Source organism: Telmatherina bonti (genome assembly GCF_933228915.1).
Source record: "Telmatherina bonti genome assembly, chromosome: 16".
Taxonomy (NCBI): domain Eukaryota; kingdom Metazoa; phylum Chordata; class Actinopteri; order Atheriniformes; family Telmatherinidae; genus Telmatherina; species Telmatherina bonti.
The window spans coordinates 16901133-16926329 of record NC_136614.1 but is presented as its reverse complement, the minus strand read 5'-3'; the positions used below and the strand labels follow the sequence as shown (position 1 = coordinate 16926329).

The following is a 25197-nucleotide window of genomic DNA, read 5'->3' as shown; positions in this document are numbered from 1 at the left end:
CCTAGTCTGAGTTACAGACTTCAGGATTCTTTCATTTGTTAGATGGTTTGTAGACAGAATTATCTTTTTACAGAGGTCATCCTTTTACAATCTTTACTTGTGAAAGGAACTGGCCCTTTGAGAAGCCACAAACTGCAGCTTTCTCCTTTATAATGGAGCTCGACTTCATTTGTAGCCTGATCACTACCAAACACTTAGATGAATTGCTCCATTCCATAAGAAATCAGCGCCTTTTCACATCAGCAGCCGCTGACTGATAAAAAAGACAGCCTCACTTTGAGCTGTCAAAGATGGTGATCATTAGCTGTAGATTGAGATGTCACTAATTTGAGTATGGATATCAAAAAACTGCTGAAGCAAAAACATAACTACTAAAACAATTGAAACCCTCAATCAGTCCTCTACAAGTCCTTCAAATGAGTACCTATGGGAGCATAAATAGTTTTGAAACATGACCAGTATGCCCGGTTCAGATCTTTTATTTGACTAAAATATTTCTCAATTACAAACAACACAAAAATACTTACTTGGAAGACGAAACGGTGAGATGGTGTCATTTTCCTCCGCCTCAGTGGGTTTGTCTTCTGGTACGTTTCCATTCTCAATTTCAACTTTCCCATCAATAACTTGTGTCTCCACACCATTGGCCGCTTGCACCAACTTCTGGCGCTTTCAGAAAAAAGAAACTAAGTCAAAGAGCACACAAGCCACCACTTTGCCACTACATAAGAAAATCCCTCTTGGTTTTTCAACGCTTTACAGAAACCAAATAACTAGATAATTTCTGCTAACAAACTAATGACTGCAGCAACAGCCTGCTGTACCTCTGTAATGATGAGGCGACTAGCCATGCGCAGACGGGTTTTGGGTCCAAAGTGGCTGGTAACCATCACACGGAGGCCTGCCTCTGGAAACCTGAACTTTGACGGGCTTTCGTTCATCATCTCATCCACCATCACCACTGAGCCGCGGCTGTAAGGTTTGCTTGGCTTGACTGAAGAAAGTTGAGGGTCATATTTAAGATACAAAATTCAAACAAGCTGAACATTAGACCCTCCACAGAGTTATTCATTGATCTTTGTAGATTGGTCTGTGGTAACAAAGACTACTGGGCTGTATTAAAAACCAATCTACACCATTTTGTGGTCTTTGGCGTTACAGTTTACACCAGAAGGAGGGATATCTGTGCAACATTACTGGTGCATGTACAACCAAGGGACAGAAAGTAGCACTCATTTCAGCTGATGACAAAGCAATAAGTTAATGTCAATCGTTTACAAAGATGGATAGAAAAACATTAAAAATTCCAAGAAGGATCAAAGCCCTTTAGTAAGAGCAGAAGATTGTGGATCCAGACCACTAAAGACTAAAGTTGAGGACTAACTGGTCCCGTGAGTCAAAGACAAAGTCTCTGTAGTTCCGTTTAAACGCACAACTCTGATCCCGTGTCATAAGTCTTATCTCTTAAAACTTCATAAAAAACCTAAATGCATGCATCGAACAGTCGCCTGTATGTATATGTCACGTAAAAACACAGATGTGCATCAGGCTGTGCAGTTACTCAGAAATGTGACAGCAGCTTAGCGTGGGCCATTAGCTGGAAATTCTGGATTTCCTTATTTTGAACTATGAATGAAAATCTGTCACAGACTGTGAAACAGTTTCTACAACGTTTCTCTGCTTGCTACATTACAAAAACTAACCTTTAAAATGTACTCAGGAATCACAAGATCCTGGCACGCCTGACTATTTTCCAGCTTCTGTTGTAGTGGTTGTCGTCTGTTAAATGGTGCAGGTTTACATTGGATTGCATTTTGAACCCAGTAAACTAACTAGAGTCACGCTGGCATTGTCGGGTAAGGAAAGTAGAAGCTAAGCTTTGATAAACCTACATCAAAACTGAGCTATAAAATATTAAGTCAAGAATGTACAAATAAAAAACTCAAAGTACATTTAAGAAATCCTATAAAGTGCCAATTACAGTTTTGTCCCCTGGATGGTAACAAACCCAGTAATGTTACACAGAAGAAACCAGTCTTAAGATCTACTAATGCAAATGATTATCTTTATCTATATGTAATCATTGTCTATATTCCAGCTGTACCAGGCAATAGTTTTGTGTGAACATATCTTTAACGCCATCCATTCATCCAGTTTCTTAACTGCTTAGTCCTATTGAGGGTCAAAAGGACCCTGGAGCCAATCCCAGCAATAATTAGGCAAGTGTCTCAAATTAGTGTTCAGTTAAATTTACTTCATGTGAACACAGAGAGCCATTCATTCATTCATTCATTTTCCGAACCGCTTATTCCAATTCAGGGTCGCGGGGAAGCTGGAGCCTATCCCAGCCGGCTTTGGGGGACAGGCAGGGTACACCCTGGACAGCTCGCCAGTCCATCGCAGACAGAGAGCCGTGAAAACCTTAAAAATCATATCTGATCACTTTAAAAATGTTTAGGCTTTTGAACTACGTTCAGTTTGGAACTTAGCCCGAATAAATGCAGAACACAAAAACACCATCTTGGATCAGTCTCGCTAAGGAAAATTTCTCCAGTACATACATGAAAAGTATTTAATATTAAAATTATTGCATGCTAAGTAGTTATGATTTAATTATATTGATACATGTGCCTCTGTGTACTTGTTGACAGTCTCTTAGCATCGATCATGTTATTGCTTTATGTGGTGCATTATGAACAGTTAAGCTTTGTGGACTACAGTAACAGGAAAGGATTAGTGCACCTACATCTATAAAAGAAAGCTCTCATTTTTGCCAACACATTAATCACAATATCATAGCATGGTTAAAATACCCCACTTGTTCTATCATATAGACTCTACATTCAAGTGGGAGCAGAGTCCAGATGGAAATGAGTAAAAACATTTGACTTCTGATGTATTCCTCCCATCGTCCCTTCAGTGAGGAGGACACTGCATGCAGTACCAGCTAGGTTTCTTAAGCATGTGTTTTGCAAAGTTCATTTGATTTCTGGGAACTGAAATTCAAATGGCTTTCTCAAATTGCCTGGTGCAGCTTTGAAGTTTACTTACCAGTTGTGAATATTTATGCGCTGGCTAAGATTGATTTCAAAATCTATGACTAAAGATTTACCTTCAGCCAGTTCAAAAAGTGCCCGACAATAACAAATGGTCAGTCTTTAGTCAGATAAAAAAATGCTTTATCGGCAGCCTGTAATGCCACCTTTGCCTTTTCTGGGAATTAGCTTTGAGATGTAGTGTATAGGGAATAAAACAAGTTCTACAGTACACTTATTAGTTTAACTCGGCCTTAATTTGGCTTATTATGCATGCACCAATGCACATAAATTAGCTGTGTAAACAGAGCCAACACAAACATTTCCTCTTGTGAAATTCATTACCACTTCAGGAGTGAGAAGGTCTATGCTCCAGAGACTGGCAGAAGAAAAGTAGGATGCAAGCAGCAAATAAACTGGCACACAGCAGCAGAACACAGACTATGAGCAAGAATAAGTTTAGTAAGGCTAAACAGACAGGCATGTTAGCACTAATGCAGCCAAAGTGGAAAGAGTTCAATCTTTCAGAAGGGTTAAATGTCATTGATTAGAAATATTTAAGCAGGATGAAGATGGGAAAAGAAGAAATGGTGGACTGTGGCTCAGAATTCAACTAACAGAACATAAAAGGTATTTTAAAAGACTCCTGCACAGTATAGTTTAAACTTTTAACATCTGAAATATACATTTATAGTAGTTTTCCTATTTCAAGCAATGTACTTTCTAGTGCTAAGAGAACTACAGCTTTTGAAGAAGAAAAAAAACTGCAGCATTAAAAAAAAAAGAAAAAAATAAGTTTGACATTATTGTAAATGTCATTTTGCTTGCAGCCAGTTAGCATAGTTACTTCTGACTAGCTGGGAACTTGTTTACAATTTGCCATACTCAGGCTGCAACAAAAAGCAGCACAAACAGTAAGGAACTTCATGGTTAGTTGGTCATTTCTCTCCTTTAATAATGCATATTTGTTTTGAATTACAGCTACATTGTTGAAAAGCCTGATTACTCACCATTAGAGCAAGATATAACTTGTAAGAATTGTGCTTATGTTGAATGAGTAAACACTACTACATGTGTAGGTAGTGTCTCTACAAAAATGTGCCAAAAGAAACAGGCCTTCTTGAAAAAAAAGCACAGCGGTGCATGTTGATCTGGTTTTCCTGTCGAGGCAGATGGCTGCCCTCCCTGAGACAGGTTCAGCTGGAGGTTTTGCCTTCCTGTTAAAAGAAAGTTTTCCTTCCCACTGTCGCCTCATGCATGCTCAGGATAGGGGATTGGATCAAAGTTAAGTTTCAGTGCAATCAGGTGGTTTCTATTAGCTAGGCTATTATGAATTGGCTTGAACTGATGTGTCTGTAAAGTGCCCCGAGATTATGACGTGAAGTCAGGAGGGAAAAGAAAGAAAAAAAAAAAAAAAAAAGATCACCTGCAATATTCTACTGTTTGTATTTACTTTTGTCTTGAGATTTAGATTTGCCGTGAGTGTGTGTGTGCGATTCTGGTCTATGACTGGCAGCTAACAGAGTTTCTGGAGCCAGTGTCAATCTTATGCTCCAGGATTAAGGATCTAACTCCCTCTTTAAAGGATGAACATACTTCTCACAAAGCCAGGGTCAAATCAAAGGATGTCCAGAATCTTGGAAAATAATAGAATGACCCCCCCCCCACCCACATAGGTACAGACCTCAACCCAACAGAATCATTCAGCTTGAGGATGCAGTTTGTGCCATTGTGAGCAATTCAACCACAGTGGCTGACTTATCAGGCTTTCCAACTATGTCTAATAGAATATTATTTGGAATTATTAAAGGGGGAAAAATAATCAGCCACACAGAATTCACCTACATGGTGTGTCAACTTCATTTTGTCTGGAGACAAATGACAGTAGCACTGATCTCCATCAACAAGGAAGTATGATTAACTGTTAAAACACTGAACTCTCTTAGCCAACTTTCCAGAAGAATACAGTATTAGCTGAAGCAGTTCAAGTTAGGTCGGCAGAGAGGAGCAGAGATTGAAGCCACAGACCCTGCAACAGAGGTAATGTCCTCAATCGTCCAGAGATTCAGACTCAAATCAGCCATTTCATGGATGCCCAGCCTGTCTGATTAACCTTACCTGCTGTGAGTAAAGGCAATGACGGGTCGTCATCCCAAACATAGTCATAACAAGTATTACCGTCCTCCATCTCACTGCTGCCTGCCGCATTACCGTTGGCCACATTTTTGTTAGCCTTCCCTGTGAAAAACTTCTGCATGCTGGAGTTGAATCTAAGAAACAAACAACATTATCACCAAATTAGAGATAATGGAACAGCTCCTGAAGGGAACAATTTTAAAACATGATTACTAAATCACCATTTTGAGTTGAATTTTCAAGTGGTCCACCTAATAGAAATAGCATCAGTGTTACACAATACACAATAGACATGTTCAGCACTGAAGTAGAGGAAAGTGTTCCTACTGTGCAAGTGCAAGATTTTCATAAGCAACAACTTCAGTGAGACCATTCAGGTACCGTTTAGCTGGATAAAAGCAGAAAGAACAGTGCTCCCTCTGAACAATGAGCAGAATAGACAAAAGAAATTACCCTCACAGGAGCTGTTCCTGTCCCAAAAATGCTCAGATTATATGTGAACTTTGATCAATAATAGGATTCAGCACTGTTAGTTTGTTATATACACTAAATTATGGAGCCGAAATCAATGCCATTTTTTTTTTCCAAACCCTGAAAGAGAATTTCATTGCATTGTTTTTCTGACTACTGCTGGTTTACAAATATCCTTTATTTCTTTCAACACATGAGCACATGTCCACTTCAGTTATATGCTGCTGGTAAGAGAAATGCAGGCTAGTGGCTCTTTAATTTTTGGACTCTAGTTGTCGTTGGTATAATAGACATACTACTGTACCATGGAACCTGCAGGGCTTTGCTAATGGATGTGTTGCTGTAATGGCAACTTCAGTGTAATGCACAGCCAGCAAAACTGCTGCACGCATGCAAAACTGCTACATATCTGCCTTATAAGCATTAAAAACTGTTTCAGGACAACTGGCGCATAACCATTTCCACATCTTCAGTGACAGTTATGTCATTCCTCAGCTGCAATAACAAATCAGAAACATTAGTGGAGTGGTCAGTGGAAACTGGTCATGGAAGTTTCTTATTTTTATAAAAGCTCTGGGGCACTGAGTCAGCACAGCTACAGCTGTACAGGCAATGTGGTCTCCACTGTAACACACGTCAGGTTTTCTCCTTTGGTGAGGGGAAAGAAAAACAACATTGTTGGGCAATATGAAAGTAGTCATTGAAAATGCTTTACTGACATTTTGAGGGGAATCCATGTTTGAGTTGGCAACTTATAACAAAAAAAGTGTACAAGCTACAAGGTTGTGCACATAATTTTCCACCCAGCTGGTGCCAGTCTAGTCTAAAACATGCTTACGATGGTTAAAACTACCCATCAAAACAATTTTTACATGCAGTTTTTGCATTTTCAGGTGTGGCCACACACATATCTAGAACCTGCAGACTCCTGTAGAGCCTCCGCCCTGCAGGTTTCAGATCAAAGTGTGAGGTGAGATCCAAGGTGAAACTAAATAGTTTGCACAAGAGAAGCTTACTGAATGGAGGTATGAAAATACTGGAGATTTTATTTTGCTTCATAATGATGTCAAAAAGTTCAAGTATTAGTTCTGGGGCGGATATCACTAAACAACAATGTTGTTTAGTGATATCTGGATCAGTTATTTTGTCTCATTTGTTGGGCTGTTCAGAACTGCAGGTACATTTTATGTCTCAGACAAAAAGCTTTAGTGTTGCATAAAAAGAAAGTTTAAGCCCCCACCACAACCATGGGGCTGCACTGCAGGACCCCCAGAGTCATCCGGACAGGGCAACCCTGCAGACCCAGCGTGGTGGGTCCCCATGAGGAAAACACTGGAGTTTAAAATACAAAAAAGTTCAATTCAAAATAGATTAAACTACATATCAGTTGAAAAACAACTATGTAAAACTAAATAAAATAACAAATGACTACAATTAAGATTCAGTTCAAAGCTAAATAGTCCACAGTCTTTTAGAAAAGAATCAACAGTCTCTGCAGTCTTGAGCTTTTCTGGCAGGCTGTTCCACAGATGAGGGCCTCGCTGTAGGTTTTAAACCTGACTTTAGGAACAATTAAGAGGACAGAGGACCTCAATATCTACAACAGCTCATAGTTTAAGAGAAGGTCAGTAAAATAAGAAGGCCCAAGACCATTAACAGATTTTCTAATAATTAAAAGAATCTTAGAAATCAATCCTGAAACATACGGCGAGCCTATTTTAAAGTTTGCAATTATCCTGCTTGATTGTTAGACAAGAAACATAAAAAAAAGATCAGTTTTAGAAGACAAAAACCATCTTATTTGCAATACAAACAAGTTACATGCTCATGATGTTCACAGCATGAATAATTTTTTCAACAACTTTATCCAGCAGCACAGGGAGGAGATATGTAACTTTAGCATCTGAGTCCTGAGGGGGGCGGGGGGGTCACTTTGGAGCTGTACATCGTGCACTCTTCTCCATTTTGACTAGAACAGCTCAAAATGGCCAGTAGATATTTTTGGAGAACAGAGACATGACAGCATATCCTAAAGTAAGCACTTATTCCTCCAAATGAGAAAGAAGAGGAGTGATCTGGTTAAGCCTGTGCTCTTAGCCGCTGCGGAGGGAGAAAGATTAAACTCTCACGGCAGGGAGAGAGCAGGCTGCTGCTGAGTGTAACACAGATTACCAGCTGGACAGAGACTGCAGCACACGACAGCTTGGTTGTATTATTCTTTAAAGACACAAATGTAGCCTAATGGAGTGTGCTTGCACTGCAAAATGGTATGATTTAAAAGATAAATAGAAGAGGAATGGAGGGATAGCAATCCAGGTTTTCTGTTGTCAAGCAATAATGTGTGAACAAAAGGGCTGAAATTGAGTTTGGTAAAAGCAAAGCTGACCTAAAATCACAAATAAAAGACATTGTGAAAAGCACACATATTTGCAGTTTAAGTGCGTGATCAGCAGTGTGCAAGGCTTCAAGTAGAAAAGTAATTTTCCTCGATCTGGGGAGGGGACATGAATGGGACACTCCCCTCCAGTTGGAAACCTGCCATCCTCTTGTGGCAAAACAGTTTACACTCATCAACTCAGATGTGTGTGTGTATGGGGAAGAGTGTGAAGCAGAAAATGTAAGTGAGCATGCCTGATTAAATAAGAATCATTAAAGATAAGTAGAACTCACTTCATAACAAGGATGTATCCTGCATACATGACAACCAGCACCAAACTCTCCCACCTGATGGGAAGAGAGAAGAAAAAAAAGTAAAACAAGTTTAGGTCTAATTCAGATCCGCCTCATTTTACAGTGAAAGTGAGGAGATTTCAGCTCATGTTTGTTGCAGAGCGAATTTTTTGGAGTAATGACTGAAAATAATTTGTAAACTTAAACAAAACCTGACTAAAAGAAAAAAAAAATGTTGAAATTAGTGACTCCAGCTTACAGATTTGTTTTATTTTGAGAGGAGGACTAACTCATGACAAATTATGAATAGCCAGGTTAAAATTTAGTTACATTCTAAAGCATAGCTTATCTAGTTAGTCATACTGGGATTTTCCTCCATCTCCTCTTAATTGACAATACTACTGAAAGTAATATTCTTCACTGGAAGAATTTGTCATTTGTTTTGGATGGATATGACCTGAAACTCCCAGACAGGTGTTTGGCATGATATGTCATGTTAAAATTTACACTTTTCTTATTTAAAAATCAGTGTTCAAATTTTTACAGACATTGGTACTGGGTTGAATAATCATCCTGAACTTATTAACTATATTATAGAGTAGATGTCAAAATAAATTGTTTAGATAAAAACCAGTCGAAAACATTTGCATTGAATTGCCACCCAGCAACAGAAGTTTGTCATCTTTACATGATCTGTGGATTTATATTGTGCGCCTTACACATTTACAGTCGTTTCTGTTACCCACAAATTACATAAGGAGTTAAACTGCTTGAGCTAAACGTGGGTTATATTTAGCCGGAGATTTCCAGTGCTATGTGAGCTCTACGACTCAGTCGCAACACTCAAATTCTACAGCTGAGTGGAAAAGCAGAGCGTAACAGAGTCAAGTCGGTTACAACAACATCCATTTTAAACTGGTTTTAAAGCCCTCAAATAAAAGCATTAAACAAAGCAACCGAGGAATTTTACAAAAGTTTGTTTTTTTATTTATGAACATATTTTGTCATCATCATAAGACAAAGATTAAAATAAAAAAGCCACTTACCAGACTATTTTTTCATCATAGATGAACTGAAAAAAGTGGGAGGAAAAAAGAAAAAAAAAAAAAAAAGACTTTTTAGATTTGAAGGAAAAAAATATCTACACACACTAAAATAAATTATATATATATATATATATATATATATATATATATATATATATATATATATATATATATATATATATATAAATAAATATAAAATGCCACTTACTGCAATCAAAGCCACGACAGACAGGATATAGTAGAAGGAGTCCCTGAAAACAGCCCACCAGGTCAGCATCACCACCTGAAATCAGCACACGACAATTATTTAATGTATTCTATATGCACGCCATTAGGTTCCAGAGAATTTAAGGGCCACAAAACTATTCAAAAGCATTTATTTTTTCAAAATAAGCTTGTGGGTGGAGTTATTAAGATAAGCAATTGCTTTAAAATGGTCATAATTTAAAATAGCGTAGAGGAGGTTTAAGGCAACATTGCAGCAACTAACTGAGAAACACCCCTTACACACAACACTGCCAGTGGAGCCATGACAGAGTCAATCAAGTCAAACACCTCATCACCTCAAGAATCAACAAAGCCCTGATATATTTGGGGTTTTATACCAACCGCGAGACTCAGGCCCCCCTATTAACAGGAGCTTCTCATTTCATGGTTTTGCCCCAAATTGGTTGATGTTTTCCAGAATACTCCTTTGCATTCCCGATTACTGTGAATGCCCACAGAGATCCTGTTTTTTAAAATCATATATTATTCTGTCAAAGTTTGGCACGCTACTCCTCCTGCACCGTTCATGTCACTTCAATCATTCAAATCTTAAACCCTGTAGCTCCTTCAGAGATGTGTGCTATAACTTTTGTCATTTCAAATCTTTGTAGTTTGAGATATTTAGTATTTTGTAAAGACTAAATTCAGCCTTGTGATTGGATGAAAGTCCTTCAAACCATGTTGAAAAAAATTCAGCTTGGTCGGTTTTTGCATAATAAGCTGAAAACTGCTTCAACAGGGGTTCGGAGCTCTGCACCGGTTTCATCTCCATGGTCTTTCCTGCGAAATGTTTGAAATGCTATTTCTCCTACACCTTTTGTCTCAGTTCAACCATTCAAGTATCAAACTCTTCAGCCCATTCAGGAGATATGTGCTATGACCTTTGGTCTTTGTAACATTTAAAACTTTTCAAGTTTTTGTCAATTTTTCAAATGCGTTCCTGTGTTTGGACAAAACGGAAAATGCAGCTCAGCAATTGGTCCATTTTGGGCAACGGTACACATTAGTATACAAGACAAGGGTTCAAATCCAGATTTGAACATTGTGTACCATCATGTGTCAGGTGTTGCACGCAGAGTGCTGCATACTGTTCCATCAAAGTGCTTGGCTGCAAGTTGCATGGTTGAAATGTGGGTGGTCTCCACAAACAAGATAAAATATGTGATGTCTGTCTTCAAAAGTTGCACAAATAATTTGAAGTGATTGTTTCAAGTTCAACTATAAAGTCTTTAACTGATTACACAGGCAATTTTAAATGGTGTTCTGCAATGATTAATGCAGTTTAACTACTGACTTCAGAATTTTAGTTGTTTTTACAAACTATATGAAACTATCTTTAGCTACTTACAGCAGTTCAACCTTACACATCTTTTTGCAATTCTGCTGATTACACACATACAGGTTGCAAAGGCATTCCCATCCCAATGGTCCTGCTCCTGCCCAGGTACAAGCAAGAGTTATGGTGGCATAGTGGTAAAATGAATTGCCTTTTGTTCAGAAGGTTAAGGGTTTAAACCCAACTGCTGAGTCTTGATAAATCATGTCCATAGACTGCATACGAAAGATGGACGGAGCCTCCGGCGGTAAAAAGTGAAGCCTATGTGCGGAAGTTCATAAAACTGCAGTTCCCCTAACCCGAGGAGCTGGCTCCAAAAAAAGAGCAATCCCCATAGACTCCCATGTTAAAAAGGCCAACTTCACAGCAGAAATAAACATGTTTACAGCCTGGTTCAAAAATTCATTTTTGGTTTAATAGGTCAGGTTTACCTTCATGACAACTGTGGGGAGAGTGAATTTTTTTCCTAATTCGTCCATTTAAAAGTAATTTAATCTCGAAGGTGGGCATATTTAGGGGCGTGTCCTTTTGATTGACAGGTACCAATCTCCTGCTTCAAGTCAGAAGAACGCAGAACCACCGCGATTTTTAGCAGGTTTACGTGACTTAGCTTTAGTCCACTTACCTCCGTTAGCTGGTTAGCTATGGTTATCTCTGGATTTGCTCGGTTAGTTCTGAGCTACAGAAAGCTCGAAGTTCACTTGATGTCAATCATCCACCATGACGCTCACAGCCTCCCTCTCAGCTCCATCTCTTTGCCCATATATGTATTTTCCGGGCGAGACGATGCGCATGCCCCTGCCAAGATGGCGATGGTAGGAACCGCCCACCGAGCTTCAATTCAGCTCTTCAGAAACCTATCGGTGACGTCATGGAGGCTACGTCCATCTTTTATATACAGTGCATGATCATGTCAGATACTTGTACTTCTGCTTGTGTTGAGAAAAGCAAACTAAAAAATCATTTGTGCTACTTTACCCATTTAAATTTTAAATTCTTCCGCTGATTACACACTGCTGGAAGTTTCAAAAAAAGCATTCCTATCACAATGGTAAAATAAAAAATTTTTAAATTCTGCCAGAATGCAGCTCAGAGCTGTGCTGGTGTAGTGGTTAAAGAAACAGGCTCTTATTCATATGTTCGTGGGTTCTGATGCGGTACCTTGATATTTGGAAAGTTGTACAGCTTCTCTAAATGGTTATGCAATTGCATATCAAGCATTCAGCATAAAAGGGCATTCACAGTTGTGCAAAATTTCTAGTTTTATCCTTTCAAAATCTGGTCTTTTCAACCAGCATTTGAGAAATGTTTAAAACGCTGAAGCTAAAGTTTATCTCTTGAATCAGGCTCAATTCAATTTGAATCAATTTAATATAAATAAGCTCTCCGATCAATAACAGAAAATTGGATTTTTCCTTTAGCTTTTTTTTTTTCTCCAGTCAAGATCTGGTGAAGATTTTCAGACTACATATGAGAGACATCTTATTAAAAAACAGTATGTAACCTTTAGTTGTTATATGTAGGAAGCACAGACAGATCAAGTTTTTTTTAATCAATTTACTGTGGCTAGCACATTTCTTCCTTTTACAAAAAATACTTTATAACTTTGCCTTATAATCATTGTAATTATTCATAATTAATTATATAATCAATCATTATTTTGAAGAGCCATACGCTTGCATCAGCCCAAACATTGATGTTCAAACAGAAATCCAAACTGATCTTTTGCTGAAGCTGCCAGACAGTCTGCTCCAATTGGCTGGAGTTGGTAAGCCATGCATCCCTGCAGACTAACAGGTTCAGAGAACTGTCTCCTTGTTCTGTGCTTTTTCATTATTTGTTTTCAAGGAGTTTTACCTTAATCATTCATGTTTGTTATTTTGCAACAATTTTAAGTTGCACACCTGCTCTACATTAGAAAGTACAGTAACTACTCCACACAAGTGATTCATAATTAACTATTTTCATCCTAATCACAACTCAAGTGTTGATATTTTTTCCAGCTCTTGCATCTGAAGCCATTTTGAGGTTTTTTTGTTTGTTTGAAATGTCTCTTGTTTGTGTTTATCAGCAGCTTTTATTTCCACCACCTTGGTCAAATAAAACAGATTTTGTCCTGAAGTTGCATCTCTGGGAGATAAAACTAGAGGACAAACCACAGCATCCTGAGCTGAACCAGAAAAAAGTGAACAGATGAACTTCCAGGAGATTGGACAGCATTGTAGGGATTCATTTACCAAACATCACTTCGTTTGGATACAAAAACAGTCCAACAGCACTGGACATGAATGTCACCTCAGTCAAAACAGAATCCTTTGTCGAGGACAAATCCCCTCTCCTCTGTCGCTATGGACGTTATTGGGGTCACAAAGATATTAAATCAGTCTTCATTTATTAGCTTGGGCCTACCTCTTAATACAGCCCAGAAAATCTAAACGGACTAAAGGAAAACCTGTCTTGATTCTCTTGAAAATTAAATCCCAGTGTAATTTGTGCTTCCTTTTCCTCTTTCTTATACACGTCTTCACGATACAAACTTTATTCTATTAAAATGCTTATGCTCTATATAAACTAATGGCACAAAAATTCTGTTGATGGCAACTAAACACATGTAAACATGGATAAGATCACATGGATTACTTTCAATTGTAAAATCCGTCTTATATGTTTGGTAATTTCCACTTGAAGAGGCATCTGAATGACAATATTTAGAGTTGACATTAAAACCAAAATTGTGTTTGTAGTCATTCTGGCAGACAACTAATCTAGGAAAGTGAACCAAAAGATAAATAAAATTCATGAGAAAAGGTAGACAATAGATATTAATTCAAATGTATTATTAGTCCAACTTTAAAATGTCAACTGAGTCATTTTCAACCTTGTTAGGAAATTTGTGAGACCAATCACATCAAAACTCATGTGAAGGGGATGGTTTTTTCATTTAATACACGTGTGAAATGTCCAATTCTGTCCCTCAAGGGCCACTAAGCTGCAACTTTTGGAGTTTTCTTTGCTCTGACACATCTGATACAAATAATATGATTCTCCAACATTGTTCAGGTTCTGTGCAAGCCTGTTTAGAACCCATAAATCTGAGTCAGAACCTGCAGGACACTGACCAAGAATCGACTCAGACTTTAACACAAGTTGGTCAAGCTTTTGAAGCAGCTTATATCAAGTAATATTTTACTGTCACCAAATTACTTAAATGTCACTTAAATTGTTGATACAGTAATAGTCTTTTCTGCTAATGTTCAACTGAGACTTCAGTTCTACAGAAAAAAGGAAATTCACTCAATTCCCCCCCCCCCCCCCTCTTACTTTCAGGAGCCGAATATGGTTAAAACTTTGATTTAAAAAAAAAAAAAAAAAAAAAAAAAAAAAAGTTTTACAAACTGATTTCTTGTGCAGTCAGTCCCAATAATACACTTTTTGCATTTTGCTTCCATCAGCATGTCTAGAATTTCATATCTACTGTATCTTTGTGCTATGTTCACATCTCCAGAGCTTACTTATTCATTTCATTTGACTGTTTTTTCTCACCAAAAACAGAAAAAAACACTTGTGCCACACATGTGCTGCTCTGAAGTCTATAAATAAACAAAACGATGCAGACACAGCAGTAAGTCACTCCCTCTGACTCTCACACACACGCACCTGTCCTGCAAAGATGCCACAGACACCAATGATGCATAGGATGTTGAAGACTGCTGAGCCAACAATGGTACCCACCCCCACATCACCATGGGTGATGAAGACACCTGCACACAAGGAGGCAGCCTGTGGTGACACCAACCATCTGGGAATGTTTGCATGTGCATACTGGATGTGTGCGTTATGTATGGGTGTGTTACCAATGACAGAAGCAAAAAGCTCTGGTGCAGAACTGCCAGCTGCCATGAAGGTGGCTCCCGCAACATCTTCGCTCAGATCTAATTTCTGCGGAAAAAACAAAAAAAAAGGTTTATTATAAAAGTATCAGTCACAACTCAAAAGCTGAAAGACTCAAGACTCTGCAGTACCTCACAGATTTTCTCCAGTGATGTCACAAAGTATTCATCGCATGTAATGGCAAGGGCCAGGAACATGTACAGAGCCTAAACAGAAACACAAGAGATTGTTCATAATAATTTTTTTTAAAAAAAAAGATGTTTATAGTCGCAGAGTGCTGTGCTACTAAAAAGGATGGCTGAGGGAGAAATCTTAGAAACTACCAAACCAATTAAAACTGAAGCTGCATTTAATTCAAAGGTCAATTCAGTGATGAACAGTTTTCCCTTACAAAGAGGAAAAAAACTAACAAGATCTGCGTACTGCTGCCGCTAGGAGAGGGGAGAGTGAGAGGCAGCCTATTTCAGCAGCTGAGTAGAGATCTATAAATTATAGATCAGGCGTGACATCAGTGCCAAGCAGCTCCATCAGGCATGCTCTGCTCTATGCTATCCACAGGGGGCAGTGCAGGACCGCAATTCCAGAAGTCAGCCCCCCCCCCCAAAACAACTCATACATTTTGTCCTCAACAGTGAAGCTAGAACAAATTTAAGCCATATTTCACATGGAACAAAGCTGATCAGTGAAGGACTTAGGTGGATCACAGCTCAAGTATAAACTTTGGGCAAAATTGATCAAATATTTGTTCAATCATATATTTTATTATATAATAAAACAGAATAAAATATACATCATATATAAAATGAGGTCATCATTCATATGAACATATGTATATATATATATTTTAATATACTGTTCTACACAAGATACAATATGAAAACTGTAAAAAGTTTTATCAGCCTTCAAGTGAAGGGCAAGTAGAGCACATATTAGAACATATGAGCAAATCTGGCTTAAAGTGTCCTTTTCCTCCCAGCAGGATGCAGGGAAAAAATTCTGTTTTTGTGACAAAGAATGAACTGCAGTTCTTGCATTGCTTCTAGGTGTTTTATAAGCTTATTGCATTTATGTCCCACATATTTAAGTTCAATGCTATTGCAGGACGGACCACAGCCCTGTATGTGTTAAATCCAGCGTGAAGAGTTCAGTCCCTTAACGAATAATTTCTCGTCTGTCACACCTCACTTGTGTCTTTTGAGTCAAGTCAGTGGAGCCCAGCATGTAGGGAGTTCTAATATAGAGGGAAAAAAAGCTCAAAGCCATTAAAAATTAGGTCTTCGTCATTCATATGAATCACACATTTAAACGGAGGCTAAAAATACTGTTTGACAGTGTTTATAAATCTTTAGGCTAATGGAAGATTAACAGCAAATCAGAAGGTCAACTATGATTTGTTAAGAGTACAGCAACTACACTAAAATAAATGGTTATTCTAAATACATGATTTAATTTAAGGGATTGCACATGATGATAAAACTAGAACATTACAAGTTCCAGTAAGTGTTAAACATATTGTTTATCTTTGCGCTGCGCAAGTTACAGTCATGATTTGGGGAACTGTGTGTCATAATGCCACTGGATGGATTCCGATCATTTGGAGAAGTAACTACCCAAAAGGCAAGACCAAATATCAGGTTTAATTGCCCCTAATCTTTATTTGCTAAACTGGCACTACATTAAAAGGAGATTGAAAGGAGAAAAGGTTCTATGGTGGGAATCCCTCATCCACAAAGAACAGTTTGCTGCTGACCACAAAAAAAGGAAAATTAAACCCTTATATTATAAGTAGGGAACTTTTTTTTTTTTTTTTTTTTTAAACTGACCTGAAAATGTTCACTATTATCAATCACTGTTTCAACGTCATGTTTAGAAAAGGTGAAATGGCTACAAATAGTCTTTACTGTTAGGCTGCATCTACCCTAACACTCCAGCCAAATAAGCTAACAAATGTGACAAAGTATCAGTTATGTTTCAATGCCATAATGTCACATACAAGCTTTCTAAAAATAAAAAAGGAAAACCAAATCACTGTTCACATCTTTGTTATTTTGCAACTTCAGTATTTTGTGCTACTGACCGATGTGGCCTTTCCACAATCTGGTGCAAGACTGAAACATCCCTGGGCATGTTCTCATTAGAGATGGGCTGAGATTGAATGAAAATCTATTTTGCAGATCAGATGATCATAGACATGGTCATGTCATTCATGGGAATAGACAAGAAAAAATAAAACTCTTGTGAAGAGCCAGCGTGTGAAATGATGTGAGCAGCATTGCTGTGCACAACCTGGCAAACTTGCACATTTCAGCAACACCAAACCACAGTATGCATGTGTGGCATCAGAACATTTCAGACTAAAAAACCAACTTGCCTGCAGGCCAAATCTTTAACCAAATCAAACCACAATTTAAAATGGAGCAACTAATCCTTTATATTGAGTAGCAGACATTTCAATATTAGAGCAAAATATCTCCCCAATTCCCCCCCCAAACAGGGCATTAAAAATAATTTGACAGAATACGTAATGAACTAAACTGGAAATCATACTGGCCCAAAAAATAAAAGCAATTTAAGTCATTTTTCAAGTGTAATACACTTCCCTTTTATTTAACGCATCTTTAAGGAGTGTATAACAACTTTAAATGGCCATGCATCAGCATTTGAACAAGTTCTTACCGCCACAATGTGCAGCATAATGGCTCCACTCTTCCTTTCATCACTGGTGAAAAGGTCATCGGGGAACTCGTGTATTGCTGAGAAGAGAGGAAATGTCTTAGTTAACATACAGCAGCATGACTACGAGGTATACATGTACCCTTCCCCAGCCCAAGTGTACTTCATGATGGGTATGAGTCTTAGAGGAACAGGCCTGAGGTGTCCTGGTTCAGTGAGCCTCTAATGAATAATTATGGTTGCGTTTCTTCACCTCCTCCATCTCTGCTACGTCATCTAATACAGTAAAAATGCCTGATGCACTTAAACACTGTCCACTACCGCTAGAAAGGGTCTCATGAAAACAGCTTGTGATCATTCTTCAACAATATTATCCTGGAGGCAAAGTTAAAAAAAAATAAATACAAATATTTACTTGGCACCAAATTGGTTCAAATTAAATGGTCTCATTATTTAAAAATACCCCTGAAGCTGTATATGTCACATTGCTTGGGAAAAAATACCTGTTCCAGGATATATAAAGTCATATCAGCACTCAATCACATCTCACTGATGTAAAAAGCTTCAGCTATATTAAAAGTCTTAAGTCGTACAGAATTAAAGCAAGCAGGTAGAAAATTCTCGTGCCGAGGACTCATCCATCATCTTGAGCTCCAGCTGGAACGCGGTGTGATCACGGTACGACCATACGGCTCATCTCTAAAAGCAAGGCCACTCTACGGTGCACCTGGCTGGAGACAGAAGCTGGCTGCCTCCTTGATGAGAGCTAGCATCTGTGGGGAGCGGCCTCTGTCTGACCTGTACCTGTTGGGCTCAGCTTCCCTCCTTTTGAGGCAACAATAACACCATACTCACATATGCAAAACAGTACATGAAGGCTGATACTTTCCAAATTTCCAAGTTCATTTGATGTTCTCGGGAAATGCATATTTAAAGATAATCAACTTTGCAAAAATCTACTTTTTTTCTTTTTTTTTTTTTAGAAGCAAAAATCACAGAAGACCCAAGTACACCCATATGTATATCACATTCATATCATTCAACTGGAAAATAAAGCTGGTTGGTTAATGGTGCCAATGATTAGCACCTCCACAGAAAGACGGAGAACTTGTTGCTCTATGATATAAAAATACTTTACTACTAATGGTAAAGGCAATTCACAGGAAGCGACTGCATGCTGGTACCTGCCATTTCAAACCAAATTGCCTGCGTCTCCTCTCCATGTATTCACCATATGCTATGCAAATGTGTAGCAGATAACTGCTATTCCCATTTTTGTGTCATGTTCTGCTTTTATGCACTCTTCCCAAGCATCACTTAAGTATCTCCAGATGCCAAGGGTGTGTATGAACAGGAAACTGTTGATCCAATTCGCCGTATGATTTTTGACGTTCAGATGTAAAGTATTTCAGTTGTGCAACCAGCTCAACAATAGATATGATGCATGCCAAAACATTTTCATCAACTTTGAAGACACTGCTTTCAGCAACGAGTCATATTATTCAATTAAGCATTTCTGCATTAGATCAGAGCATCTATCCCAAAGCCGAAGATCCGTAAATGGACCCTTCAACATGATAATCCTAGCACTACAAATCCAGCAAGGAATGGCACGAAAACTCAAATAAGATTTGAGGGTAAAGTCAATGTCCATAATTTATTCTCAGGTTTTTTTTTTTTTATAAAGTCATCTGAAATCCAACTCTTAAGAAAAACACCTTAAATGTAATGCTTTGCTGTTTACACACCTCTGCCATCTTTATCTGCCAGCATCATGAGGAAGACAAAAACAACGCACACACCCAAGTAAGATATAACGAAGCCAATAAAAAGAGATGTAGTCTTTTAAACTAAACATTTAGCTTGAGCTCAGACAAAGTCTACAGGCAGAATAAACTAATCACTCCAAAAATTCAAGCAGCTCTATAAAACAGGCTTAAACAACATGCTAATCAAGCTAAACCGAAAAATTTCTAAAGCTGCAGGTAAATAACCTCACAGTGCACACGATGGCATAAACAAAACAAATGGGCTACCTAGCATGGTAATCTTGTTCCCTACACCCTTAGCTCTAAAATAAAAAAAATAAAAAACAAATGTGAAGCACAGTGCTAATGACGAAGCCTTCTGAACAATGCTGCTTGCAGCATAAAATAAGGTTTGGGTGTTTGTCACATATGGAGACGTAAAATGGGACAGTGCTCACCTGAGACTTCCCACTGCATCTGTCCCCACCTCAGCAAGATTTGTTTTTTGTGATATTTGTGTACTCACGACTGAGTCAGTGCAGCAGTCAAAATCCTGCACAAACTAATCAAATACAGCACAGGATGTAGTCCAAAAATCGCTTGATCAACCCCATGCTTCTTGGATTTTACTCAGTTAGCTGGTAAAACGTGGGAGTAAGTTTTGTATCATCAGATGTCCTAGTAAAAAGCAGCTTCTCTTGTCCTTTTTAAAAGAAAAAGTGACTGCACATGCCAACGCTATAAAAGGTATCCAGTTGGATGCATGGGACAGACCAATAAAAAGTTGAATGAGCATCATTGACCGTGACCTGAATGTGTAATGAAAAAATGGAAAATACCTGACTGACATTGAAATCAGCCGCTTAGTCCGTGCTAGGTGACCTGAACTCATTTTACGTCAGATTTATGTGCCATATTAAATTTTTCATAAAGAAATGGCCTCAAGCAAAAGCAATCAATTACAGAATTTGTCATCTACATCCTTAGAGGGGGTTGAAAACAAGTTGCTCCCAATACAGAAAGCCGAACCCATACTCATTGCTCCCAGAGTCTTTTCCTGTTCGGTTCAGGTAACAGTCCTGTTGGCATTTCATTAAAATCAATGATTAAATGCCATCGTCTTCACAGCTGTCCATCCCTCACCACTGTATAGAAAAATCTGTCCTGAATGAGGGCATTAAAAATAGGTAATCACAGAAAGTGTGAGGAAGGCGCCAGCACTGGGACAGCAGAGTGATGACAGGTAGGTAGGGGTCACTTCAGCCCTGTAAACATTCAACCAGACGGCGTCTGCAGGGCTAGTTGCCGTCTCCTGGCAACAGAGGTCAAACAAGACATGAACATGCTTCCACAGCCAATTCCCACAGAAAGACAGGACAGAACATTACACAGAGTTGAGCAGACTGATTGTTTAAGTGATCCATATCAAATGAGGTGCATGGATAGAATTACAAATACCTCTGAGCAGAGTGTAATTTAGGACCCCCCAAAAAAGAATTGCATGTATCATATGTGATCATCTAAGATATATTTCTTTAATGTACTCTAAGAAAAAAAGATGTGTGATTTATCAGAGAACATAAATCATTAAGAACCTGTCCCTTTCCCAAACTAAAATCTTTCATCTTTAAGAATACACATCCCAGAATTCTGTGCATGAGTGTAGACAACGAAGAAATAATCATTACATGTGACAATATCCAACACTGATTTGTATCTAGAAATGAAAAATGTTCTGGTAAACTTTTTATGAACATTTTAAACATTTTACATGTCACCCCTCCAACTAGAATGAGGTATTTATACATTAGCAGCATACACAGCATTTTTTCACATCATCAACAACTCACTCGTTACTCCTTCCTTCCGTCCCAAACATCTTCCACAGAGATAACGTAGCACATAACGTAGCATGAATACAATGTGTTTTTTGTACATAACATTAAAAACACATTAAGATAATAATGAAGAACTAAATTACTACATGTGGTAATATCCAACACTGGTTTAGAAAATCCATAAGCTTGTTTGATAAACTGGCAAAACTTTAAATTCAAAATATTCTGGTGAACTTTTCAAAATGACTTATGCCATAGATGCAGCTTTTATCTGGACAAATCTGCTGAACCGATGCCACAAATGTAAAAAGGAAAAAAACAACCAGACAGCTCAAACTCATGAGGAAATATTCAACAGGTGCCGTTAATGTAAAACACATCATAATGAATAAATAAACCTTTAGAGTTCAAGTTAGAAATGTACAAAATACTGAACATGCTCTTTAAGACTTTGGTAACACCGTTCATCTGTCTAGATGCACTGAAAGAAAAAAAAAAAAAAAAAAAAGCACAAAAAAAGAAAAAAAGAAAAATCGAGAAGTGAATACTTTTAAAGCTATCATTGCTTAAATTGAAGTAAATCAGCAAAATGCAATAACAAGCCAAACCATCATATTAAGGAAGATTACAAAGCTCTGAGCAGTCATAGAACAGTCAACAGGGAAAAAAGCAAACCCAATTTTAAGAATTAGACTTCTTCCCAGCAGTTTGACTGTAAATGTCAGTACAGATACAGAAAGTACCAAAACCTGCTGGTTTGATAAGCAACAGTGCCATTATGCATTTATGAAAAAGAAACTTAATTTGGTTGTGAGTTGATAATACTAAGAATTCATTTTAAAGTTTAATATTCAAGTCCCCTTAAAAAAAAAAAATAAAAAAAAAAGTTACATCTGTACTGGACCGTACACCTATTTGGAAGACTTCAAACCAGTGACATACCCATCGCTACATTTGCTCGTGTCAGATGGTCCATCTTCTCACTCAGAGCGGCCATTTGTCCACTTTCTCATTTATATGAAAACATTTCCTCTAAGAAATACCACTTGTCTTTTCAGTTCCGTCGTCTGTTCCTAGAGATGCGCTGAACTGTGAAAGACCATTGAAGTATGTCTTTTTCATTTGAAATCATGATGTGACAAGTCCTGGAACATTATGTCCCCTTAATGCCTATGGAATTTCTCTTGAACCCCAACCAGAGTACTTTATTTTCTTTTTTCATATATATATTATATATATATGAAAAGCTCAAAATCACATGCATTTTTGGCCTCTTATTCGTGTCTTAGCTATTACTTGTCTTACTTTATCAACTGATTTAGCCACAACCAGCAGTGTCCATCACATAACTTGACTCCCCCCCTCCAATTACTACTTTGTAGGAAGAAAAGATGTCAGGTGTGCTGCACGTATCCCTCAAACCCCTGGTGCTTATGGAAGAGAGCACTTGAGCGTAAGGAATGGATTTCAGTTTTGTAATTGTGGGATTTTTTTTTTGTTTGTTTTGTTTTTCACTGTTTAAAATTTACAACCACCACCACCTACAATTACCTTTATCAATTATTAAAGCAAGGGTGTGTTCATATCAACATTATGCCATAATCTTGCACTATACCAGATATCATGAAAATGTTAATTGCATTTTCAGTTGCATCCTGTGTTCACAATAAGACACAAATGTTCTATCCAGTTTTAGACCGAACAGAAGATTTCACCTAACACTCTAATGTTGGCCAGGTCAAGAAGCCTGGTTTACACTGTAAAGGGTCTTCTTTCATAATCCAGTTTATAAGTAATAAACCTAAATGCATCATTCTGAATGGCAAATGCAAAATAAGTTAAAATATTTCACAATCACATTAAAACATGATGTGAACAAGATGTTTTGGCAGAACGGCTGGTGCTACCTTCTGCCACAGCCTTTGCTCTGACCCACATCCCAGCCAGGTCATTAACCGAATACAATTGACACTCCAATACAGCAGTCCAGAGACTCTTCAGAGAACGATATCCTCTGGGTCATTATTAGACCATTAGATAATTAGCTTGCTGTAGCAATCATCAGTGAGCAGCATGACTTGAATGCAGCTGACAGCCATTCGTGTAAACATGACATCACGAGTTGACTCATGGGAAGATCTGCGGCTCACACGGAAACAATAAGTTATAAAGAGTCCAGAGCTAAAAACCCTTATCCTCTTGTCAAGTGAGTATTTTCCCATATGCTCAAATGTCACATGTACAACAGCTCTCACATGGTCACATAAGCACCTTAACACATGCAATTTCACCTGCATGAAAACACTCGCGTACATATTAGTCTTAGCTTTAGGCATGAACTCCCATCAAGGTTAGTGAGATCGTGAGAGAGTCAGACTGTTGGACCAGAGGATTCCTCGTCCAATAACCTAACGGGGACACTGCTGTGAAATATGCGTTCAGCTGTGCACAAGATAAATAGGTAAACTTCTCCCTCAGGGTGCAACAAAAAGCACATGACCATCCCTTGAAATGGGGAAAAAATTTTATTTTGAGCTTTACTTTTAATAAAAGTACTACACTGGCTAAAAGCAGAGCAGGATATAAAAAGACAAAGGCAGCGGACCTAAAGTGCAGTATGAATGAATAAATAGCTCTGAACTGCTCGGCACAGAAGAGTGTTTTGTGCAGGTGTTTGTTTTCCCCTCTCCACTGCATTGTCCCGTCATAGGAATCAAAGCGAGAGGGGGAAAAAAAAGCGAGGTCAGTTTCCATTATGCACGGCAACATAATCCCTGCTTGTGCAAACGGTCCTTCTGGTGTTTCCCCTTGAGCTGAAGAACCTGCGTTGTGCTCTGGATTGGGCTGCTTCCCGTTGGCAGCTTTATTCAACGTGTTGCCACAAAATTTCCAGCTTTGGTTCTCTCCCAAACAACTCAAATCCTTCCTTTTGTTTTGCAAACAGCAGACCGTTCCACTAGGCATTAATGCAAACTCTGCAGCTTTTACAGGGCTAGGATGAAGGGGTTCTTGCATATTATTCATCCATGCCACAATTATACACAACTACCAATTAGCACATTATTGCCTTTCTAATAAACTTTGTTTCAAATTTGTTTTTGTTTCGTTTTTTTTTGTGCCCTTTCAAATCAGGATAATAATTCCATTCAAGTGAGAGGTTAATAAACATGCTGCTACAACCATACATTAAGTGTAAATCACTCCTCCAGTGGAACATTAGTTCTGGTACTATGCTGCTCCTGCTCCAGTTTTATGTGATCTACAGCACAACAGGGAAGGGATAAATGTGACAATGAAACCCAATATTTTTTCCTCCCAAGTATGCCATAACTCATTTTTCAGGTAATATGCATCCAGTCGCATTCCTCACACAGCCTGCAAGAAACCATAAAATATTTGAATCCTGAAATAAAGTCATTACTCTTTAGACCTACTGCATGTTGGCTATGAAATAAAAAAAAAGGTGGGAAAATGAGTGCATTTGTTTTAATCATGTGATAGCTGCAGGGGAGCATTTCATGAGATGTGGCACAAGGTCTGCATGTGATGGTTTTACTCAATTCCAAAAGGTTGAGTCAGCCACCTAAGAATTTAGTTCTTTGAAGGGAAAGAACAACAAGGGATACATTTTTTTTCCCCAAGATACAAAGTTATAACTTTAAGTATATATCAGTCCACATGAAGGAAGGAGTTTAGGAAGGTGGGGGGCCTAGATATTTATGAATTAAACACAGTTGTGGTGAAAATGGTTATTGTTGCATGTAAACACACTAAGGCTGCAACGATTTGTCGACAAAGTCGACAATGAAAATTCATCGATGTGAAATTTCATTGTCAACGCGTCGTGTTAAAAACGATGTAACTGCTTTGCTAATAAAACACTGCGCGAGGCAACTTAACGCCATTTACCAACCACAGCTTTTCAGACAGTATAAGAACTCTAAACACCAAGCAAATGACGCAAAGCACCACAGGAAGTGCTGGGGGCAGTATTGTCATTTTCTGCAGCGTCTTTGTTTAAACAACGAAGAACAAACTGACGGCGGCGCAACCCATTTCCAGAGTTTGAGGATATTTCACACTAAA

At 38.2% G+C, this 25197-nt stretch overlaps 1 protein-coding gene across 1 annotated transcript in view; it reads right to left on the bottom strand.

Moving 5' to 3' along the window:
• Positions 1–25197, bottom strand: part of slc24a4b (solute carrier family 24 member 4b) — a gene marked incomplete at both ends in the record, with an annotated part of 41292 nt that overhangs the window by 4081 nt on the left and 12014 nt on the right. Inside the window, 10 exons of the mRNA XM_079256044.1 lie at positions 528–669; positions 825–994; positions 5154–5305; positions 8313–8366; positions 9359–9384; positions 9567–9641; positions 14619–14722; positions 14816–14900; positions 14984–15058; positions 17529–17605. Coding sequence (XP_079112170.1) covers positions 528–669; positions 825–994; positions 5154–5305; positions 8313–8366; positions 9359–9384; positions 9567–9641; positions 14619–14722; positions 14816–14900; positions 14984–15058; positions 17529–17605 — 960 coding nt within the window. The remainder of the gene's footprint in view (positions 1–527; positions 670–824; positions 995–5153; positions 5306–8312; positions 8367–9358; positions 9385–9566; positions 9642–14618; positions 14723–14815; positions 14901–14983; positions 15059–17528; positions 17606–25197) is intronic.